The sequence below is a fragment of the Diprion similis genome, chromosome 12 (assembly GCF_021155765.1).
Source record: "Diprion similis isolate iyDipSimi1 chromosome 12, iyDipSimi1.1, whole genome shotgun sequence".
In the NCBI taxonomy this organism is placed as follows: domain Eukaryota; kingdom Metazoa; phylum Arthropoda; class Insecta; order Hymenoptera; family Diprionidae; genus Diprion; species Diprion similis.
The window spans coordinates 2,642,863-2,668,164 of record NC_060116.1 but is presented as its reverse complement, the minus strand read 5'-3'; the positions used below and the strand labels follow the sequence as shown (position 1 = coordinate 2,668,164).

General features: G+C 40.8%; 1 protein-coding gene across 4 annotated transcripts in view; it reads left to right on the top strand.

The window, feature by feature from the left end:
• The window catches only part of LOC124413125 (protein groucho-like), a 95,817-nt gene that overhangs the window by 55,944 nt on the left and 14,571 nt on the right, over nt 1-25,302 (top strand). For 3 of the 4 annotated variants that reach the window (XM_046893499.1, XM_046893498.1, XM_046893501.1), the window contains 3 exons: nt 8,536-8,673; nt 12,234-12,513; nt 14,452-14,477. In XM_046893499.1, coding sequence (XP_046749455.1) covers nt 8,536-8,673; nt 12,234-12,513; nt 14,452-14,477 — 444 coding nt within the window. The remainder of the gene's footprint in view (nt 1-8,535; nt 8,674-12,233; nt 12,514-14,451; nt 14,478-25,302) is intronic. The other variant, XM_046893500.1, reaches the window with a different exon arrangement.

Genomic DNA, 25,302 nt, shown 5'->3' with positions numbered 1-25,302 from the left:
ACTCTGCGAGGGTTGGACGCCAGCCGTCGTTAAGAGCCAGCCGCGTCGTTGGCGATGATGGCGGTCAGGAGCGTAGGTACCGCGGGCTTCCCGTTTATGTACCTTTTACCAACGACGTAGCATTGTCTACCCTTGATTATCACCATCAGATTATATGTATATATATATACATATCTCTCGACAATTCGCCACCCAAAACTTCTCTCGTGATTATCCACTCACCTGCAGTAGTGCATTTTCGTATAAATAACAATCATTCAGACCTGCGTATAAGTAGAAATGGAAACACACGTAAAAACTGCACTGAGTTTGAGATGCGTGAGTGCAGTGGGTAGTGTTGCTTCCGAAGGTAGGATTTCCATCCAGGTAATTTGTTTTGTTATATACATAGAATTTATACAATATTCAATAACTCACATCTGGATATTGCACTGAGAATGACAATCAATCATTGACAGATTTATTCTTCTGTTTTATTTTACACGACAGAGAGTGAAAATCGATTGTCACAGTTAGAAAGTGAATTTACGGTTAGTTGGAATGAAATGGCTTCGATTGATTGCTGTTAAGACGTTAAGATTGATGTGTTAGATGAGGGTAGAATGGTGGTAAATTGTACAATTGATGCAGGTTATGGTGGTTTAATCGGTAACTTTGTCCAGCGATTCGATATAAGACGGTAAATGGACTTCTGTTCTTTAAGGAACAATGAAAAGAAATTGACAATAATTAATTGCTCCAAGCGAGGAACCAGAAACAAGAGAGAATTGTAGATGTTAGGATCACGTTCACCGGATTTAGTACTTCGGCTTAGCGCTCTCTTATATCTCTTATGTTCAAGGACAACGCGGACATCTCTGCAAAAATCAAACGAATTGAATGGTGGGAAAAAAATTCAATTTTGTTACAAATCCAACAAAACAGTGCCGACTCTGTTTCGAAAATTGTCTCACGATGTTTGTACAAATAAATACCACACGTTACACGATAACGGTTAACGTGTGTGAATTGTGTTCGCTGACAAAGCGATTCTTAAAACAAAGAATAAGCAACGTCGTAAATTTGTATAGTAATTACATACAACGCAGCGATGAACGCGTAGTTAGGTATTTACGTAATGATAATAAACCTGCAATTCCGCAGAGCAAGAAACTAATTAAGGCAAGAGGAAAGAACCCCGTAGTCCCACGAAAGAGGAGGAGACTGTATATATAATAATGTCCCACGCGTCCCATAACGACCTCTTATACGCGCCGGAGAGCGGTGCAATTATATTTGTAAATTATCAAAATTTGTCATCGCGTTATCGCGACGGTCGGCAGTAGTCACGATTCTAGAGTCACCGTGTTCCAGAAATACGAGGCATGTCACGAGGATACGGAAACGCGACTGTATATATGTGAGTGTGAGCACTTACACACCGTTGCATGCTCTGATGGCGTGTATATACAGTACGCGTCCGTAATGTCGCCAGAGCCTCGCCCCAACCCGCGTTTGCAGGGGTGAATGAGATCAGGGCGTCAACGTTTTAACGAGGGCAGCACCCCTCGAGGGGGACCGACACTAATTTGTGTTTTGTGGTATTTCAACTCGGCACTCTTCCGCACCGAGTGTCGGGGTGTCGTAGCCGCTGGGGTCTGTACCGTCGGTAAAGTAGGGAGGTTTTCAACCTCCCCATACCACCACATCTCGCCACTTAACTCCTCGGCGTCGTTTCTCACCGAGGGGCTGCGGGGAGCCGCCGGCCTTGTTCTTGCGCGGTGAGATCTCGCTCTCGCCAGGTACTTGTCGCGTCCGGGTTTCAAAACTCTCAATCTAACTCCTCCCCGGAGACGCGATATCCGCGAGGGTTACTCGAGCCAGTCGAAATTCATCCCTGCCTTCCCACCACCCCGCACTTCTAGTTTTAAGTTAGTATAGATTGTTTCGCACGAAACTTATCTCACAATATCCTTGGGCGCGAACCCTCTGTTCTGGATTCGTCATCCTTTTCCGACGGGAAATTGATCAATTCGTCTATCGTGCAAGGGGAGAAAAGTATTGTATTTGGGGACGAGGCCAGACCGTATTCTATACCTATTGATGTCGAAAGAAATGGGTGTTTTTTCGAATGCTTTTGTATGGATCGCGTTGAACCTTGTAACCCGATTGAAAAATAAAGTATTAGATAACACTATCGTGAATTTTTGTTCAATTGCTATTTTCATAAAAAAAGTACACTTTTAAGTATATGGGGCACATACCAAGTCAAACCAACGGGTCCTGGACCTGATATCCTGGGATTTTGTTGTCCAATGGATTTTTTGGTTTGCTTTGGTCAAAAATGAAACCTCTAATTTTTCAAAATATTTCCGCTGTTTTGGAAAAATTTGAAGATCCAAAATGTCCTTTAATGAAGAGGGACATTTTTAAAATCGATGAAACTTTTTTGTAAAATGAGAGACTCGAAAACACATTTTTTCGTCTTCACGATCCGAAAATGTGGTGAAATTGCTGAAACAATTTCTAATCTCCAAATTTTTTAAGCCAACCTGAGATCTCCCCAATCAGATTCCCATACAGTGCTCCAGAGTTGGCATTATTGGATACCGACATGTTAATAACTGAGTGCGATAACGTCATTAGGCTGTAATTCCACTAATAATTGTAATCGTTGAAAACAAGGGTGGAGAAAGTGACCGTAAGAGAATCCTCGGATAAGATATTTGCCGGGTACATAGGTCTAAAAGGAGCCAACACCCAATCGAGGCGGCCCACAAAGTTCGGACGCGAGCTAAATAGGAAGCCAGCCAATTGGTCTGCTGGCATCACGCTTAGCCCCAGGCACCTATATCTGACCATGCACATTGCGCCCGACCAGCCCGTCGTACACGGACCACATTGTAGCCAGGTTGGTTCACTAATGTTTAGCGCAATCAACGATAATGGCGGTCTACGGCACGTTTAATCAAGGCAGTAGCCCGCGCTGTGGCTTGTGGCTTCGGGTCGGTTGGGTGCGGCGGTGCCGGTGGCTGTCCCGAATGGGTTGCCAGCAGTGCGCCGAGGAACCCCGAGGTGGTATGCAGAGGGTTCAGCGGTTAGCGCTGCCCAGTGACCGCAACCCGCTTCGCGAACTGACCGTGCGGGAGTCCGACCCGTGACCTTATCTCCGTTGCGGTGAAACTTCGGCTACTCCCACGGGGGAGGCCTGCCGCACCTCCTTCTCGGTACCCTACGTCCCTCTTTCAGCTCTCGTATCCACTGATGACCTCGGTTATTGGCTGCTACCGGCTTAGCGCTGGTCCATCGCTCGCCCGACCCGGCTGCACGCGCTTGCTATCCTCCAGTGGTGATGACTTGCCCAGAGAATATGCAGGGATGGGGTGAGACGGGATCGGATGAAATGGGACGGGATGGATGAAGAAGAGCTGCTGCTGCTGCTGGCGCTGCGCCCGAGGAGGGACTGGGATGGAAGAATTATTTGTTTCGTGCTGAGACGGATGAGCCTTGCGAGAAGAGGGGAACATCCCCAGGGAAATTTGTGGGGCGGCAAGGGATACTACCGTGGAGCTGAACGATCGAGAGGGAACCGAGCGAGCGAATGAGCGAGCGGGCGAGCCTCTTTGATATCTCGTTTCACAAAGCTTTATCGGTGACGCTTTTGCGTCCTTTAAACGCGTTGCGGAGGCTTTCCGACGCCACCTAAAGAAATAGAGACCCTAGAGCCTCTTTTCTTTCCTGTGATTTTCGGTTTGCTTGAGCCTCAGATCCCTTAAACCAGAGAACGAGATACGACACCGCGAATCACGCGACAGACCGGGCTCCAGAGATTGTCTAGAATTTCTTCTCTTTTCCCTTTCTTACACGGGATTGAATTCCGGATCAGAACCCTGACGTAAACGTCTTTGGAACAGAGGAAGAGATTGTCGTCGAACGAATTACGTACCTAAGTGATGCAAGATGGTTGCACAAGACATGACACACGAGCTTAAAATCTTGTGAAGAATTAATGAATTTAAATTTCATGCAAGAGGGGAAAAATCAAAGTCAAGAAGTGAATGCGATCTATTGGTAATTGTCATTATTCAGAAAACTTAATTTTTTTTGCAATCGATGTTTGCTCATCACAATTGAAAATGTCGAAACACACCATCGAACAATCTTTATATCCATGTGGGCATAATGACAAAGTTTCATTCAAATCTGATAGCTACGATATTACCAAGAAAAGCAAGATAAATAGCTCTTCAATCTCACAGCGTAGAGGAAGTTTAAAGTTGATGTTAGGTATACCGTAACGGAGAACTGTGAAAATTAGATTTGCCCCTCATTCAATCTAAAACTATTTTCCTCATAGGTTCCTCAAAGACTACTCTTTAGGTCGATTCGAAAGGGAAATACCCGGAGTAACTCGCCCCCACTTTAGGGTCCACATGGATTCTATTTATTCAAGGACGGTTGACCGTTTTCAACCCAAGGCGAGCGTATGGAGCCACTGGAAACCTTTAAAGCAACCTATTTCTCAAGGACAGTATAGCTTTTCGTCGTTTCTGAAATCGTATCAACTTGATACTTTCCAAACATCTTCCTCTTTTGCGATTCGGTATAATATTGCAAGTGATGGGGCTCCTAGTATAAATATTCGGAGCACTTGACACCAAGGGGAAGTAAACTAAAGAATATATGTATAAAGTGTCCAGTGTCTTGGCCCATACCTCTAACCATAACGTAAACCACGAGCTAGGGTCCTGCAATCCACCCTATGTCGTGTGAGGGCAGCACTTCAGCAATAGCCGATATTTGGGACGCATCATAACTAGGCAACGCTCTTTCCCAGTGCCATTAATATCTTAAATCACGATATTGAATCGAGTTTTTATAATATACTATATAATGCAAACATACTTCATATCTATAACTCACGAGTATTGTGCGGACATGGATGCATGGATACGTACCGGTATAGCGATCAGCGGTGAAGAGGCGATGGTGACGTCGACGACGGGGTCTCGGTTCTAGAATCTGGGGGAGTGGAAGTCCTCACTCGAAGTGAGATCGGAGTGCTGACGCGGCACTCCGCGACTCAAACATCCAAACAGCCCGATCTTTCGCCGCCTGTCAGTTCGCTCCTTCATCGCCCCGCTTCCCTCCCTTCGCCACGGTCTTCAAGGACCACTTATATCCAACCCTGCAGGCTGTCCGCGAGCACAACGCTAGTAATGGCAGCACTAGAAGGTAGTAGTGTTCGACCCGGACTCGAGTAGTCCACTCAAACCCAATCGACTTCGAATTGATTACGAGGCCTGCTTATCATCATCGCCATTATCGTCGACCCCACGAAGACGCCGGCTGACCCTCTGTGCACGGATGTGAAGTACGCGGTTAGCAAGTGAAACGTCTCATCGACGATCCACCAACGTAATTCACCACCTTCCATAACACTTGGATTAATTATACAACGGCTCAATAACATCCGCGTGAACCGCGCCGTTCAGACGCCAGCTTTGTAGCTGGTGCAGAATTCTCATCCTCGGCCTGCTCCGTCGGCAGTAGACTACAAAACCTGCTACATCTGTCAGTATCTCCGACTCTCTTTTCACTGCAAATGTATTGTCTCCCCTACACTCGACAGCTTTGGCTGTCCCCGGGGTATTTCGTCGTATACCCTTCGGTGTGTTCTTGCCACGACGGGGAGCGCTGACGCCTGTGATATCCGCTTGATAATGGGTGAGTGTCTATCTGTCTATCAGACTGTCTGTGCGCGAATACTGCAGTACAGTCATGCGATATTTGTACTCTTGGGATGGTGCGCTCGTCGACGCGCATTATCTCTTACTGCTAATTTGCATGCGGTTATTCTCTACAATGTTCAAGATGTGTGGTACCCGCTGTAGCCCCTATCAGTCCAAGTGCTGGATCTGTAACTTGGTGGTTCCCATTATGAGTTCGAATTTGACTCAACACTTCGTGACTGTATAACTTAGCTTCGTATCTGCAGACATACTTGGTTTCAACCTCCCAGTTTGTCATCATGAAATCAACGGAATGTGAACAGAAAATACTCCTTAAATGACTGATTTCTTACTTACCTCAGATTTGATACTTTAGGAGAGATGAGATCTCCAAAGACAGTGCTTGGATTGTTCAGCCATGGAATCCATTAACCGGCAGATGCCTATGACGACAGAAATATAGAAGGTGTTATTTTCTACAGCTGGATAACAAATCACTGGATATATGTGTGTTAGATATTTATGAACGCTGTAGTTTGAACAAGCTTCGAGGGACTATTATGGATCACTGGTTGCGTTGCAGGTGCAAGGTCTTTCAGAGTGATCCAACCGTTCGTCAAGCTTCGCGGTTTCACGGGCAAACCAGTTCGTTATTCAGTTTTGTTCACTTTTAAGAACTAAACGTCGTTAAGAGATTTCCGATTTCGCTTACGTTGTGGAGATAATGGTTGCTTTTTACACTTCAATTATGTTGGTTAAATTGTTTTTAATCACGGCAATAACTTTTCTTGGGTGTCAGTGTATTTTGGTTTGTTCAAAAAGATTTACAAAAACACTTATTGGATGTTATTTTTGTTTGAAAAACCTTATGGTTTTGAATATTTATGTATATGGGGCATTCCGAGTGAAATCGAGGAGTCATTTGCCTCATGTCATCAGATCCTTGCATAAATTTTTTTTTCATATTGATTCCACTTCAAAAGAAGCTCCTGTAAGGACTATTAGGATTTGATTTTTTCATTTTATTTTATTTTGGAAACTAAAAAAAAGGTTTATTTAAAACATGAGGTAGCCGCAGCCCACTTTATAATTATGATAGATATTATTTATTTTTTGCCCAGAAACTGTGGGGAAATTGCAGATTTTCAAAAATGGTGTTTTTTTAGTTACCCCGTTTTTGACACAAAAACGATCGTCGTGCCATCTGAAGGAGTAGCGTGGATATTTTCAAAAAAAATTAGGCTTCTTTTGAAAGTGGAATCAATACGAAAAAAAAGTTATGTAACGATCTGATGACATGAGGCATATGACTCCTCGATTTCACTTGAAATGCCCCATATATTTCCACTTCTTTAAATTTTTCGAGAAAAAATTAGACCGTCATGAGCACCGCTTTTCGTCTTATCTGGAAAGTATGAAAAGACGTTTTACGAATTGGTCGCTTTCCTCTTCTTATAGAGATGAAAAGGATGAAGGTGGTAGGTGAACTGTGGCGGGTTTTGATACGTTGTAAATTGAATTCTGCAACGTCGACACCAGCGGCAGCCGGCAGCAGCACCCCTTCTGCGTTCGATTCGAAACTCGATTTGTTTCAAGTCGTGAGATTCAGAAGGTTGTGCCTTATTCATTATTTTCTTGGATAGGGAGGGAGGCGGGCGCCTCTCACCAGTTACCCGGGGATTGGGGAAAACTTCTCGGCAACGCAATTACGTCCCCAAGTCTCCGCCTCCGCCTCCATCTCTCGGGGATCCTCATCCTCCTCCACCAGGAGGCTCCAGACGCTCTCGGCGCCCTCGTCCTTTACCGTTATACGCGGCGTTTCGCGAGTCCTTCTTCTTCGCTCTACAACCTTCGTGGGGATAGGTTGCCTCATTTTCGCGTACATTATAATTAGTGGCTTAATGACTGCCACTCAGGGGGCGACGAGTAATTAAAACAACAACCCCTCGACCCTCCTACCCAGAAGCCCTCCACGCTCTTACCGCTATATACCTACCTACGTACCTACCTACCACCTACCTACCTACCTACCCGCTCAGCCGAGAGGGGGAGAATCTTGCCGAGAATTTTAGTGCCTGCGATATTTCAATTAGCACGTACCAACCATTTTCATTTAGGCAGGGTGCTTTGCGCTATTTTTACTTCCATCATTTATTTCTTTTTCCCCAGACGTGCGTATTCTAACCAGACTTGAATATAGGCATGAGGGTAGAAAAGAACTCCCTACTTCCGCAACCCTTTTCTCTTTCTTATTTTTTTTTTTTTTTTTCATCGTTAGTCCTTTCGCGTTTTGCACTACGCTGGAATTCTCTCTCCGAGCATTGGTACTAATAAAAGCACCTCTTGAGTCCAGACCTTGGGGCTAGGTTTTCATTAAACCAACGCAAAAAATTTAGCAGTAGATTCGCTGGAAGGGAAGAAAAGGTCCATGCATCTATCTCGGGCTTGTTTTGTTAGTTAATTAATTTTGAAATCCTGAAGATTATTCTTCTTCGCGTGTCCAGTGTCCATCTTTCTCCGGTTCAAGAGATTTCAGTTGTATGTATAAATGTTTTGCTACGTAGCTACCTACTACGTTTACTGATTATTAAACCATCCACCCGACTTTATAACACTGACAATTGAAAATACCAACCTAAAATGTTCTAACTACTTGTATCAAAAAAAGTTCACAAAAAAAAAACGCTCAGTTATTCAGAAGGTTGGAAAAATAATGGTGATCTTGCCGTTCTAATTGCCACCTGCACTGAGATCCTTCTCAGGCGTAATAAAATCGTGTCCCCCTCTGATTTTAGAAAATACATAAATAATTTTGGTGTTTCAGACGGAAATAGCGAAGAGGTTAAACGCCATAATCGCGCAGATCCTACCATTTCTCTCGCAAGAGCATCAGCAGCAAGTAGCCACCGCCGTTGAGAGGGCGAAACAAGTAACGATGACGGAGTTGAACGCCATCATCGGGGTGAGTACTTAGTATATGTTGTTTTCTTTGTCTCATAGAGAAACCGCTAGGATAATTCGATTTTACTTACAATTAGGTTTTTTATACCATGATAAGATGCCACTCTCGGATTCAGGAGAGGAAAAATAAATTTTCCTTTAACATTTAATAACTTACAACTAATGAAGTGGTGCATGGATTGAAATCAATTAAAATTAGCAACAATTTGCTTGATCTGTCGGTAAAATAGTAAAAATTAAAGCAACTGTGCAGTCTATCATCAATATATCATAAGCGCGAAGGAAATTCTATTTTGCTACTTAATTCAATACTCCGAAGACTAGGAATCATAAAATGGAATTCTGTGGTTATGTGGACGTGATAAAATTGTAGTTAGCACCATTCTTCATGTAATGCCAAACGCAGCTGTCTAAAACATTTTTGTTTCATGTAACAATAATGTCAAGAAATGCATTCCTGTAATTAGTGATAATTGGTGATTGTTAACGGCAGAGAATAGCTATGATCATTAGTTGCCACACGTCTGACAGATGTCTCTACCCGTGAATGATTGTGGGTGCTCTCCGCATGCATGATCATAGCTTCTCCTAGCTGTCGACAATCGCCAATTACCGTTAATTACAGGAATATATTTCCTGGCCTTACTCTTCCGTGAAATAAAAATGTTTTCAGACATACTGTATCTAGTTTCGTGTGTACACTAACATGGCGCTAATTGTAGTCTTATCCTAGTCGCACCAGTGATGATGCATGGGGCTTTGATAGTACATAGTTCAAATAATTGATGCGACCATACTTCACAATGCACAAGAGATCAATGTTTTCTTAACTTCAGTTGATTGTCCACCTGAAAATAAGTTTTGAAGTATTACTTGGTACATTGCAAACCAGTTTAATAAACGAACATCGTTTTGAATGTGTTTATTGTTTTTATACACCGTGTGACAACAGCTCTAGTGTGGCTTTAGAAGCAAAAGAAAAAAGTACTTTCAATTGTTATCTACATACTTGCAATGGCAGTATAGAATTCACTTACGTCAGAACCTCTAATAGATGGCGCTGACATTCCTGTATGTATACTGAATAGTACTAAACACATATCCACTAGTAGAGTGCATGAAAGTTACGCTATTGGCATATAACAATGAACTTGTAAAGAATTGCACAACCCTAATAGTTCTCCTCATAGTCGAAAGAATTTTGAACCAACATCCTCAGGTTAATGTCATATTGTAGGGAATTCATAAACTTGTTGTTCAAAAGAGTCATAGCATGATATTAATGGTCATAAGATTTAATTTCTATGAAACTGCCTCATGCATCATGAACCGGCAACATTGTTTCATGAAAAAATTAACGAATAATATGTTACATATAAAGAATGGTATAGAGAGATTTACAGAGTGAAAATAGAATATTTGAATCATTTTTCATATTTAAAATATCACTCTTCCATTTTCCCGAGATTAGTTGTCTACCGCCAGACCCGGGTATAATTATGCTCCGTAATTTTTCAATATCGAAATTATAAATGTGAAACAACCATTGTAGACTCGTATTAACACACAGATATAGTCAAAGATAGACAAACGCATACTTGTCAAGAACGTCTCGAGACAGGATCGTCGTACGTAACCAGAATGCGAAAGCAGCCGTAGAAGAGGAGAGATAGGCGTACCCCATTCCGCGAATCCTGAATCCTCCCCAATATTGCTCAAGCACTCAATTTCCTCCCTATTAAGCTCCCAGCCTTGGGTCTTATCCCCGTCTTCGTCGAGGGGAATCCGCAGTGGTTGGGGGAGGAAATGGTGGATGGGCAGATCCTATATAGAATACTACTATACCTACGTCGTACTCCCGAGTTATACTGCGCGAGAGCAACTAATCAGCATTCCTGGGATGCGGGATGGGGAACTTTGGATCCTCGCCGCTGTTACGTGCGGTAAATCTTTAGCAGGATTCTACCGCGCGAGTCGTCTCTCACACTCCAAACTGAAGGGTAGGGCTGAATTGCAGGGGTTGCCGCAGGACCCAATGGAGCGGAGTGGTCGTGACCCTTGGGTGACGTTTTCAACCAACCACTGCGGTTTTTCAAAATGCGCGACGAATTTCATATTCGAGCCAGTGAACTCGCGTCCCTCAACAACAACACTTTGCATAGTGACTAAGTTAATGGTATTAAATTGATGAAAATGTTAAATTTTCAAAAAGCTGCGAAATACATCCAGTTCCTTTAGACATATATTTTCCCTCATCATGCAACTTTTATTCAAACTCTCTCGCTATTGCACCCGAAGTTCCCTCTACTGTTCTCCGAGTCCGCGAGGAGAAGTTCTCTCAGTTGGCGTGGGATTATTATATCGTTAACCCATTTAATTATCTTGGCAAACTGCTTCACGGACTACCCACCCACTCAACCGATCGGCCCACCTCTCGCCTCTCCGTCTTTTCTTTAGCTTACCTCTCGGTACCTCGACTGCCCACTTCCCGCAGAGCATTGTTAAAACATAGTTACACGCTTTATGGTTCACTTAATGGACCTCACAATCGTATCACGCCACGCGAGGGGAGAATTCGCTTCTATATACCATCGTAACGGATATAATAATACGTTACTTATTGTTAGATTAGCCGTTAGAGCGCATCTCGTCTTATTGTAACACCACATCCGTACGACGGATTTATTACATACATATAGTCCCTGCATCGCCCACGATACTGTTTGTAAAGTTTGCTTTCCCAATTCTTACCACTTTCAGAAGAGTTTCGCAAAGTTTCCGATACCTTTTGTGCAGAGTGAAAAAATAGTCCAGCAATATGAGGTTCCAGGTTCATACGATGTTTTATTTTCGAAATGTCATGTGTATTTCTTTGTGAGATCTGAGTAGTTTTCGAAAAGTTCTGTATTAAGTTTTCGACAGCTTGAATGTAGAGACTTTTCTAGCTACTTTTTCGAATAGTCTGTTCCATATTTTCATTGTATCATCGATTTCTTTGAATCTAACCTGTTCAAATCGATTAACCCTAATTGTTCACACTTCCGTAGAATCGCACTGTAAACGTGATATTTTGCTTCAAAAGTAAGTTCTAAATATCTAAAAAAATATCTAGATATTGTTTAGGGATCGCAAGAAAAGTTCTCAGTTTTCGTAACCAAAATTGATTGTTTAAATATTGTAAAAAATCGGCAAAGTTAAAGAAAGTACCAAATATGTCGAAAAAGGCCTTTATTCCGCATGAAGAATGGCGTCAAGAGGTTAATTTCTATGACTAAGGAACTCTACGAAGGGTTTGAAAAATGTTTGGGACGAAATTCACCAAAAGTGACAAATCAGGGGTACATAATCTATGCAGTCGAATTCGATCTACAAAAACATCCATATTTAGTAGAAAGACACAACCGCATATATTTAAAAACTTTTGAACTTTTGAAAACAAATTTGTGAGTAACGAAAAATGACCACCAGTGGAAATGTACGAATTTTTATTCGCTGGATTGATGACGATTGCTTTGTAATCGGGAGGACAAATCTTTGAGACGTTCGAAATTTCTGTTCCAGCAACAGAGGCCAGACCTCCCAAGACTACTGCAACAGATGCACGCTCAGCAGCTACCTCCTGGTGCTACGATGGGACCTCACCCGGGGTTACCCAGTCTTCCTGGACTTGGCCCAACAGCCGGTCTTCCCGTGCCGACCTCCGCGTCGGCGGCACTTCTTGGCCTCGGTCTACCTCCTGGGGCTGGTGCGACGCCCGGTGGAAGCGCCCCTCATCCACTCTCAATGCTTGCTAAGCCAGAGCATCACCGAGGACAACCCGACGACCTAAAACCCAACGGAGGTACGTCATAGACAATTTATTTAACCACTTATGTGTCAAGGCGTCATCGTAGCAGCGTCAAGCAGCGTCTCAGTGACATAAGACATATCTCAGTTGAATATTTACTTTTGAAAGTATGGGTTTGAGTATTTTTGAGGTCAAGGAATTCGATTATGATCATAAAAAGTTATTTTTCCCGCGCATTCATACAGTTTTGAGCTCTTGAAGTTGACGACTTTTTTTTAAATCAGTTTCTTAAACGGTGTCGTAGAACAAACCATCACCTTCTCTCGTCGGTATGAATTTTTCTTTCGGAAAACATTGAATTATAACATTTTTAAGCCCAAATACGCAATTTGGACTCGAAACAAATAAACTTCAACCCCGTGAAACTTTGAGTCCCTTCCTATTCAATCAGTATTTACTTCTCGGCGCTGTCAACTTCATCCATAAATTGACGATGTATGACCATGTAGAGCCTTGTGATCATCGCGTCTTTCCAAAAAGCTATTCGTAAACTTCTGTATCTGTATCCTTATTCTTCCGTCCAATAGCTAGTACAGTACAATGATGTCCATTCATGCTTTTCACAATTTCGTATACGTGTGTCTATAAGACTTTGTGTCATAGTCGAAAATTCAACAACCATTTGAGTATGATTAAAGATTTCTTATATCTCACGAAATTAATAAACTTCTCAACCTTCTTGAAAAAAGGAAATTCTTTGAAACCTTACGATGTAATTTCAAACCTCTTCACAGTGAAATCTGATCGATGTACCATTTGTGCTTTCTGGTTCTGAAGAGTTCCAAAGAAAGATACCGCTACCCAGAAGTAGAAATCTCCGTCTTATCTACAGAATCATACTTTGGATTGTCGTTTGTGTCTCCTCGCTCCGTTTGTCACGAAAATGTCCACCAATACCTACACGCACAGACACATGGGTGAAATCAAGCCGAACCTTTTCAACGAATATGAAGAAAAGATTAGATCATTTTAGTCTTGTAGTGACTACTGCCGATTGTATATGCCACCCTGATCCGACCTGGACCGTTATTCTTCACACAACGGTGTTGAGTAACGCTGACAAAGTTTTAAGGGTGCCGAAGAGGCACGGTGAAGAGCTCTCGAAATCTCCTCAACACAAGGGTGCTTCTGACTCTGTCTATCCGTCTCTCTTCTTCGTACTCCCTTCCCGCCTTCCGCCCACTCTCGACTCTCACTTCACCTCGCCTCTCTCTTTCTCACCCTCATGTTCGCACCCTAAGCACGATTCACGGCTGCTTTAGGGAGGGCATCCGCGCGTACTGAAGGCCAGACTCTCTATCTTTCGCTCTTTCTCTCTCTCTCTCTCTTCCTTTACCTCTTCTCTGTTTTTCCATATTCTGTGGCATTATCAGCAACTTTATAATTAAATACCTTGAACAAGCGCGTCCGCAGGAACTCTCTTTTGCGGTATAGATGCTTCGTTCAACTCCGCAGCTTTCAGGCTTATCAGACGCTGGATAAACGATTTTCAGCCCCGTCGCGAGAGCCATTTTCTTCTTTTGTTATTCGGAGTTGCTGCGGAAGTAGGTATATACAGGCATTCTCTTAGCGATAGACGATTCTTCTCGATTGCAAAATTGCACAGTGGCAGAGAATATACCGTGGCTTTCTAAATGAAAGTATCCAGCTTTAGCTCTCGCAGTGATCGATTTTTGTGAAATTCAATTACGACACACACACATACTCAGTTGCCAAAACCTATTACTCAGATTTACTCCGGATCGCCCAGTCGCGAATCCTCCACCAGATTTCTTTCTTATCACTATCTTCCATGCGAAACAATCATCGCGTATCAGCGTACAGAGTAATGCACGTACAATAAAAATTCTTATTATGCAGTCAAGTATTTCCAGCTATTGCGAATTCATCCACAAACACATCTAACTCTAGGATATTTCTTGTTTGTTTCAGGCCTGAATCCAGCCGAGGAGAGGCATGTAAGTGTACCCCAAAGATCATGTTACCAGATCAGATTACTATAGACTCGAAAATACCGTCGTAATATTGTGTGAATAAATGAGCACTCGGCACGTGTGATTGGGGCGGATAATATGTGCTTTTTTAAGCACTTTTGTTTGCTTATTTTAATACAATAGCTGCAGGAAAAATACGACACAACAACCCGCTCGTGTGTGTCGCAGCTACGGTTTAGTAGCTCTCGACTTGTTGAGCGATTATTTTGACACAATTCGATAAATTCCTTCTTAAAATTCTCTGCATGTCGTGCATAGGTGCCTGATTGAAAAAATTCAACACAGAATAATGGTTAAGTCTACAAAATGTTTTGTTATTATTTATCTTGATAATTTTGTGGCGTAAAGAGTAAACGAAAGCAAAACTTTAATTTTTTATCGTATTATCCACATTATTTTTCAATATTACAGTATATTTCACAGGATTGATTAAGTATACGAAGTACAAATATGAACTTTGTATAGAAATTCATCTATTGCTCCAAAAACATAACGATTATTCTACGAAAAGTTCAACATTTGCAGCAGAGCCGAAAGAATCAGATTTACAATTAGAGTATCTGGGTGGGTGTGAAGCGGTAGAGACGACAAGCGTGAAAGGAGCTAATGTGAAATACCCTTTTGCAATTCCTCGTTGCGCTGCGTGGCGCGTTGAATCCGTTTATTAAAAGCCTTTTAAACCGACGCTAACGCGGTTAACGACCACACGGAGCTCAGCTCGGCGCCTTGTGTCTGTACGGAATTTATACGAACGCAAAACGTCCTGCCAGAGTATGTGTAGCTGTGTATATACGCCGGCGTCGCGTTGAGCTCCCGGCGACGGCGTCGTGTCTATAATACCCCGGTGAATTCCGCACCACGTACAAAGAACGACGACGACGACAACGGCGCTTCAATATCTCTCCGCTAGATGAAGCGGCGTCGAAGAACGATGAACACCGACTACGTAATGACGTCAAAACAAAGTAAATCGGTGAAAAGAATATCCGTGTTCGTGCTGTGACACTTTCAGGAAATCAAACACCCAAATGAGCTTACGCCAAATCATGGGATTCACCATTGATAGAGTCAACTTGTCGTAGCTGCGAGTTTCTAGTCTGTTTCTCAGGTTGACCAATCTCAGTTGCACCGAGACACCAGCCGCCAAAATTTACTCGCTTCTCGTACTTATCTTGCATTCCGAATTTGAGATAGTCGAGGTCTGAGGAGGCTGCATTGAAGTCAACATAACCTCGAAATGCTTACGCGTATTGACAGTTCACGCCGGGGCGCGGGGTCTGGCCATACAGAGTTGCCAGCTGTCGAAACAGTAAACAAACGAAAGACTAGGCGCATGCGCATTTGGGTCTTCGGTTCTTTGAACCTGTCACGCACGAAGACAGAGGAGATACTCTTTCCATACTCTTTCCGATAGCAAAGGTGGGACACATTCTGGTCGGAAGTTTGTGCTTGCAGCGCTGGTTTCGTCTTTTGCATTGAAAATTTAACTGTACACCTAGTTCACAAGATTTTTCGGAATCTTATAACGCTTTCTTTCAACATCTATCCCATAAGAGGAACGTTTACGTCAATGGCGAAAGGCTGTACATCGTTCGCGTAAATTATTGAGCTAGTTGGATACAATATGTGAAGTGCATTTTGAGAAAAAAAAAAAATACATTAAGTATTTCTCTCATCAACTTTGGGTTTGAAGCATAAATATATGCTAAAATTACTAAATTGATAAGATTTTTTTTTCACACAGCATGACGAAGGGGTTAATTAATAACAGATATTAACATTTAATATTGCACAATAAATTCGCAGTTTCCGATAACAAAGTGTTAAGATGGCGTGTAATTTTTGTTCAAATTTTCAACGTAACGGACGGAATTGGCGCTGCGAGCGGCGCTATTGTAACGACAAACTCCCAACCAGAATATTATGTGGCCTACTTTTGTAACGCGGAGATATGTCTCCTCCCCTCTTCCTTCCTGCTGTCACGGTATAGGTATATCCCTCATGCTGCTGTGCGAATCGTTCGATCAAATTAAATACACATGTCGTGTATAGCACGTGATTTTTTTCACGCTCCATGCTGATACTCACTCCAATTCAACCTCGGCCAGGGGATTAAAATTAACGTTTTATAGCTACGAGATACCTTCGTATAATTTATAATCATACCTGAAACGCGTTTAACAAAATTTCAACCAAACTGCCAAGTTTTGAATATCGTTTTCGTTGGAAGAAATCGTAAATAAGAATTTTTGTTTTTCTCATTCGTTATTCAAAGATGTATTATTTTTTTAACACTCTTCGATTTTTCAAATCTTATTATTTTACTAATGCAATAGTATTTTACCGCCGATTGTGTATCATTCGGGAAATTATATTACTACAAAACAGAGTTGATGAATATATTGGTTCAAGCATCACTTCACGTGTTGCATCTGAACCGAGCTCACTGTCTATAACATTACTAAACCGATGATAGATTTTAATGTAAAAATGTAGTGTTTATTAATCTACATAACAATAGATCACATAAAAAATTCAATTATAATCATATTTTCAGTAAGTTTATTCTATTCGTTCTGACGATCCAAACCAGAGTGTCTTTCTTAGCTTTCGTCTCCGCACGAAAGCATCTTCTTGAAATTTTATTCATGTCTCGATCTTCCAATACGAATGCCCTGTAGTAAAGTCTAAGCACGAAGTTTTACACTTTCATTACACCACATTGATTGGAAAATTACATTTATCGCATCAGCCTAGGCATGTACCTATGTAATGAAATTTTCATCAAAAGAGAGTGGAGAGGACGTGGGATGTAGCAGCAGCGCTAAGGCAAAGCTTAAATTATTAAACGGCGTAAAAATATGTATACCTATATGTATTTTAGTGTACACAGTATGCGCGCAGGTATATTATTATGCGTACTTGAACATGGGAGTTGCGAAACAGTTTTACCTCACAGCAAAAACTTCTCAGTTAATTCCGTACACGCGGTACCGACATATGATATGTACAGGGCGTATGTATACCTATCGCGCATTCATTTTGTGCAACATAGTTTCGCTACGGCGGATCAGAATTTAAACCATTTTCCATGTTAACCCAACGATGCTGCAGTATTTCAAAAAGTCAATATATCTACTACAGCTGCAATTGAAATGTGTTTTCTATTCTTACATCAGCTTCTACACCGGTGATTATGCAGGTGTTTTGACGATAGAGTTTTTTTTCATACTAAACACTGTTTTCTTACTGCACAGAGTTGGCACAAAAAAAATAGTACTTGAAGTTACTGAGAAAAATATTGACGACCGGTAATTGTAGGGTGAAAAACTCAAAGTTTTTACCTGTTTACTTCTTGAGATATATTCCACAGCTCGTCAGTTGCAAGAGAAAATCTAAGATGGCGTAGGTAGAGGCAACTCCAGCTGACATGAAACGCTCCATATACATACAGGCCAAGCTCCTTAACAGGCGACCATCGTTTCGCGGGCAGGAAAATCCATGTTCAGAGGATAAAAGGAAAAAAGACGAAAGAAAAAACAAAGAGATAGAGGGTTAGAATTTTCTATTCCATTTCGCGGTTAGCAGTAGCAGAAAAAGGATCTGCCTGCTTTGTGTGTGTGTGTGTGTGTGTGTCAGAGGAGACGGGAGAATGAAACGCCTCAAAAGAAAAGTGCCTTGGGACGAGGCGCAGACTGCTCGACAAAAGCTCAGCTCCTGGGGGATCCGTTTGTGGAAATAAAACATGAATGAACCCTTCTCCACCCCATATATATATATATATATATATATATATGTGTGTGTGTGTATAGCCAACCCGGTTCGTAGCCGTAGATGGTTTGTAAATTTTTCCATCTTGGGTGGCGTTGTAATCTGAGATGAGATATTCACCTTTTTTCTTGTGAAACTGAGCGCAACGGATCCGGTAAATTCTGATGTGATTTTTTAGCTACTTTTCGGCACGTATAATAAGTTAAGAAGGCTTTCTCAAAGAAGTCTAAATATCATAAAAATTACGGCGTATTAGATATTATTGTTTATTATTATTATTATTGTTTTTTTTTTTGCTCTGAAATTATCGTCGTCCAAAGCATCTTAATTTTGTTTCTTTTTTTTTCATTTCTTATTTTCTGGCAAAAGGTAATTTTGTTCAACTTGGTGGAATTCGAACTGCACAGTGTCCGTGTTGACAATGAATGAGAAATGTTCGGCTATTTACTACGGATATTCTTTATTTGGAGTGCCACTGGGATCGCCGATACGTGAGGTATCTCGGTTTAAGCCCGAATGAAACGTGGAAATTTTTTTTGGAATTTAAACACCAGGGTTGAAACAAGTTCGTAAAGCAAAGAGCTTTCAGTTGAAGGCAGGCAATTCTAAAGGCAAATGAAGTATATATAAACACGAGAACCAGAAAGGAAACAAGTCGGAAGAGTTGTTGGCAAAAAAGAATAGAAAAACTACGGCAAAAAAAAAAATAAAAAAAAATAAAAAAATTGAAACTGTACAAGTTGCAGCGAAAACAAACGACGAGAAAATCGATATTTTTAGTCGTTGGTATTATATATTGAAATTGAATTTTTACCTGGAAATACGAACGTGCGACGGATGGAGACTGTGTGATGAAAAATAACGAACTGTAGTAGAAATAGTGATGCGTTTTTGTGTACAGAGTTAAAAAAAAGTTCTCGTTCATTCCATGGGCTTCGTGTTTTTTACCTCTCGTTTCGTTTTTCACATTGTTTCTCAGACGCGAGACTACGTAGATGATAATTAAACTTCGAGTTTCCGGTTGGTTAAGAACAAATTAACGAAGATATATGTATTCCGAATATAGTGGATACTTGAGTGAATTGATAACACGAGTACTAAAATGGTGAAAGAAGAAGGGAGTTATTTATTTATACCTTTCGTTATAACTGAGTGGAATTCAAATGGGCGTTAATTTTATGTGTATTTTTTCTTTCTCCTCTTTCGTGTAATATGGAATATAGTCTCACGAATTCAATTGCAAAGCCAAACAATATCGTCATTTACACTCACTAATAACGGCGGGCAAATCTTTCTTTATATTTGTCGAGACGTAAGAAATTTAGCAACCTTCTCTCGCGACGTGTGCCCGAGCATTAATTACTGCGCTGCTTTTACTTGCGACCCTTCTATTTTACCAAGTAGATATAATTGGAGAGCTAAAGAAAGAAATACGGTAAGGAGGGAAAAAAATTGAATATGAATAGGATTTTTTCGAAGAATCGCCAGTTCGTAAATGTATTTGATTTCTTTTTCTTTCATCTACGTATATTAATTTAAAGAAGAACTAACTGATTTCCAAGAATAATTCTTAATTCATACAAAATTACTAGTATAAAAATCATTTGAAAGTTTTTCTTTTCACTTTTATTTAATTGATTGAAATTGGACACGAATAACAGAAAAAACAAAGCAAAATTTAATCAGTACACTCCGAGGTAAACTCGATCTCTATTATCGATTAAAATGTACTGATTAAAAATTCAATCACGGATATAATGTAGGTATACTTTTTCGATTACAAAAAATGATTCAGTGACCAAATATGGCAATCAAATATGTATAAAAAAAAATGTTTTGTTAATCCAAAATCGTTTAGTTGCCCACCATAATACAAATTGTTGTCTGTTCGATTCCAATTTATAAATATATCGGTTTAGCTGCCAGATAAAATTAGGGGTGATTTCGAATATAATACACATATACACACATATGTATATAAGTGACAAAAGACTTGCGGGGCCAAAGTCGTAATTTATTTTAATTACAGTCCTACGTTATACTGTGAGCCAGATAGGCGACTGCCGGGAGCCGAGCGAAAGGGTTGAAAGGGAGTGCGGGAGAAGGGAGGGGAGGGGGTAAATATAAGGTCGGTGTATATAACCATGTACAGCTACTACATGGAAGTGGCAGGGCTTCCCGCGTGGTCGCCAGACCTTCCTCCACTTTGCCCTGGACGGCAACCCCTATAGGAATGGACTAATTCACCCGTCACCCTTGGCATCTCGACACTCGCCTCCGCTCCCAAGCATAGTAGGGTGTTGGTACTCGGGTCTCGCGGAACTCCGGAGTCCCCCTTTTCCCGTAGTATCCATGAGCCTCCCCCCCCCCCCCCCCTCACCCGTTCTCGCGCTCTTGCACCCTGCCTTACCGACCGACACCTCTGATCTCGTTAGGGACGCATTAATTAATTTACAAGATGGCGGCGGTGGCGGCGGCGGCAAACGGGGCGACTAGGCACGTTTTAATTACTAATTGAAACGTTCCCTCCGGTTTCTCGCGGCCCCTTATCTTCCTCGACGATTCTAAACTGAGCCAACTCACGTCTGTCGTGTTCACCAGCTTTCAACCACCCTTACTCCCCGCATCGCTCGCAAGTACGACTACGACTACGACTAGTGTATGGCACTCCTGCGCCAGAGCTGTTTCTCAAAACTTCACTCGGTTTATCATCCGTCTCTATTTAGTCAAGTAGTTTAGCTCCCGGCATGACATCGCATCGTTATATTATATGGCGTGGTGTGGTGTGGTGTGGTGTGGTGTGGCGTGGCATTTGCGTGCACGCTTCGCTAAATGTGGCCAATACAATAAAGATCCCGATTACGAGATTGTACACGAAACCTATTACACGTTTTGCTGTCGTCTACTTCTTTTTCTTCTCAATGTTTTTCGTGCCGCTTCTCTTGCGGTTTTTACAACTCATTTTTTCATCTCGCCTTCGTACCGTTCGCGACAATCGTGTCACACGCGTAGGTATGAGGATGTGTTATTACACAGGTCACGCGAAATTTAAACGTTGTTGGACGGAAGGATTACGGTAAAAAGCCTCAATACTACGGAACTTACAATTAGTCATGTTTTGCTCAGCAATGATTTGAAATTTCGTCACACTTCACATCTTATCAAAAGTCGGCAAACGATTCTCAGTGCTTAAATTCTGCAACTGCTTCTTTGTTACAGGGTCAAAAAGTTGGAGATTATTTGTTTTTTTCTGAAAAAATGTCTTCTTATGTTTTTTGATTATTGTTTAAATGAATACGATTAGATCATGTATTTCAAACGTCTATTGAGTTCGGAAATGAGTATTATTTATTTTTAGGAAATAATCCACGTTCATGTTTGAGACATGTCAGCTGCGTGCAATTATGGTAAAAACGATAAGCTTAAACAGTGAATAAATGCCTGAAGCGAACGGGACAATTTAAGATTCTTTTCACCGTAATGAAATGAAATATAGTTTCAATTTTGAAGGGTCAAGCGGAGTTACCCATCAGAGTATAAAAAGCATTGCCATCACGCAATTTCTACAATCTGAGTACTTGGGTCAATTTATAGATGCTGCAAGCGATCATAAGTTGGTACGTCCGTGCGGAGCATCAGGCACTTTTCCCATATACATATACTTAAACTCTGAAGCTCCGTTCATACTGAATTGCACCTTAAGCCTTACGCTCGCGTAACCGTCAATGCTAACCACGTCGGTTGCTGTCGTAATAATAAATAGACGGACACGGGCATGAAATGGGGTGGAATGGAAGGAGAGGGATAAGGAGAAGAAGAAAGGAGACGGGGAATAGAAAGAGAAAGTAAGAGAGAAGGGAAGGTGATGCGAACACGGCGGTCGGTGGCACAGATACCCGCCGGTGATAGGAGACCCGGTAGGAGCCTATAAAATGCTGGAACCAAGTATCCTGGACTTTTACGACGTCTGCTTTACGAGCGACTAAACTTTTAAATAATTTTCCGTTGGTAATTAGTTCGTAATTTAATGAGCCGGCCGTAAATGCTCGACGGAATATACCGCCGCTCTATAATTATGGCTTCGTATTTTATAATCATTATTCTACCCCGACTCGTGCTTCAGCCTGGCTTTCTCGGAAGGTGATCAGCTTTACTGCGAGTTATCGAGACCGGAGACCATCCAAGATATTCAAAGCCATTTTCACTTGAAGCTGTAAACATCACTTAAATTGTTGTCGATACTTCTAAGTACTTATTTATTAAATTGTTGGAAATAATTTTTCTAACTGTAGAATCTTTGTTTTTTTAAGTCGTTAAAGTACATCTGTCCAAGTTAATACTTGTTGTCATGTCATTCTATATTACAACTGGTTCAGGTCAATTAACCGATAAAATTTATACACGGTAAATTTCACAAGATTTCGAAAGTTTTTACGAAATTGCAATTATAATCATGTCAGATTTTATCGTGCACCCGTTCAGTATGATCGATCAGGTACTTCATCGTATTTTCAGTGCCAAATAAATCTCGACTAACAAGTATTCGTGTCATTCTGAGTACGAATCACGTTTTAACCTATCGTATAAATTGAGAATCCACTCATGTATCTTCTTTGACGTACGAAATTAATACCTAATTTCGTTAATTTCCATGTGAAGCTTCACTTTTTATTCATACTTCATCACGAAAAAGTGGGAGCACTAGCTAAACAGAAAAAGTTTATATTTAATTCACCATTTTAAACTGAGAGATCTCGGAATATTCTGACAAAAAAAAAATGCTTGGTGCGAGATGAATGCAGGTTTTAAAATATGAGCTTCCAATGAGTGGTAAAAGATTGCAAGATTACCTCTTGAATAATATGTTAAGCGATTGCCTCAATTGCGTGTAGGAGTTGGAATTTTAAAAGATACAAAACTATGAATTACAGTACAACCGAAGTAGGAATATTCGCACTGAGCATCGCCCCTGATATGAAGTACCTAATCTCGTTTGGGAGAGCGAGGGGAAAATGGTCCGGACTGAAAACACGATTGCAGACTCGAAAAACTCAACAATGAATTAAAGCAACGCTTCGCTCCTTCGCCCCCGGCAAATACCAACTCTTACGACTGTAATAATGAAATCTGTGAATAATACATGAATAAGTGTAAAAGAAAAAAAGAAAAAAAAAAAAAAAGAAATATTCAATTACCTAGGCTATAGGATGTTGTTGACTTTATTTTTATTTCTTATAATTTTATTCTAGTTAGAAAAGAAAAATAGATTTTTTGTAATTTGTCTTTTGTTTCTGGTATCGTTGTATCATGATACTTTTTGTAACTAATAAATATATACGTAAATCTTAACAATGCGCGTGAAAAATTGTATATACACATAAAATGTTATTACTAAAATATCTCATGAATAAATACACCAACCGATACTTTCGAAATACGTACGTACAGTTCACTAAAAACAATTTTTAATCGTATTCACAACAAATAAAAACTTTTCAAACAAATTTAAAAAATCGAATATTTTGTTGTTGTAATGACCACAAGTCCTGCGAGGTTTTCTCGCATTTGTATGGTGCATTAAATATTGCCGAATTAAAATAACTGTAGTTAAGTGCTCATTCGGTTATTGTGGTGTATACCGGGTGAGTCAAAAGTACCAGGATCTTTGTACAACTTTTGAATGGGTGCAGATAGCGAAATGAAATTTGGAGGATGTGTATGGGACCAAACAATGTACCCATTGAGAGAGCGTCAGTTTTTTCCCATACCCAGGGGAAGAGATCTAGGGGTAAGGTGTAAATCTCAAGTCTCAAAGGGGATCGAATTGACAAGTTATTGGAAAGATCTCTTTTAGCAAAATAAGCTCTCCAAGCTTCAGCCTGATTAATGCATTTAATCCAAAGTTACGGTAAAACAAAAAATGAAATTATCGAAATACAGCCTCCCCCCCACCCCCCACCCCGCCCCTTCGCCCAAGGTGAGCATTACATTTTGAATTTCCAATAAAACAGCAAAAAATAAATTGCATACAGTACGATCGCGTTTATTTTCTTATCTGTTCCATTACTCCCCGTATAATTTATTTCGTAACTTCAAGCATTGTTAGCTTAGAATTTTTTTTTATTCACTATGTTTTTCACTGTATTTTATTTAACACACACCTCTTCTCGCCTCGAGTAAAGCAAGCGAAGTCTCCTGCGCGGCGTAAATTAAAATTATTATACCAGGTAGTTGGAGCCGCAGTCTCGTTAGACTTTTTAGACCTGCCTATATTTCCGCGCGTTTTTTTACGCTGCTGTTCAGTTTAGCACTTCATATTTTGGTCGCACCGTAATCAAGATGAAATCGGGTACAGAAGACAATCGTGACTCACAGCAACGCAGTTTGGCTTCTAGACTGATCTAGAGGTAAAGGTGAAAAAAAATTTAAAGAAATGGTCAAGACTCGGGTGTAAAATGCAACGTAAGTGATTATTCCTAATTAAATGCGTTTATACATATAACAAGACACATAAAAATGATCTATCGATTACCAATAATGGCAGTATCGTCTGATGGTAACGTGATTACCGAAAATTAAGATGGGTAATCAAATATCGCGGCATCGTAAGATTGTCCTCTTTATATGGGATCTGACCGCACGACTTGGGACTTAAAACGACAGTTAAAAATTTTCTTTTCTTATTTTTCTTTTCTTATTTTTTACATCGTATTTATTTCTGTACCAAGAAATCGGCTTATATTGACAATGTAGGCGAGATACAGATTTTCGATTATTATGTATCGTATCATCGTAATCAATAAATTCTTGATAGTATATGTAATTTTTATTTTTTAAAATGATCACTAAATTTCTATAAGATTTTGTCCTGTTCTCACACAGTCAACGAGATAAAACCTAGCGTTTCATTGTACGGATCGTACAAAAATATTGTTTTTATTCATGCCTTCGAAATTACACAAAAATTTTCTATCGACTTTGCAATGAAACGAAGAGACGAAATATTACAGTCTATTAT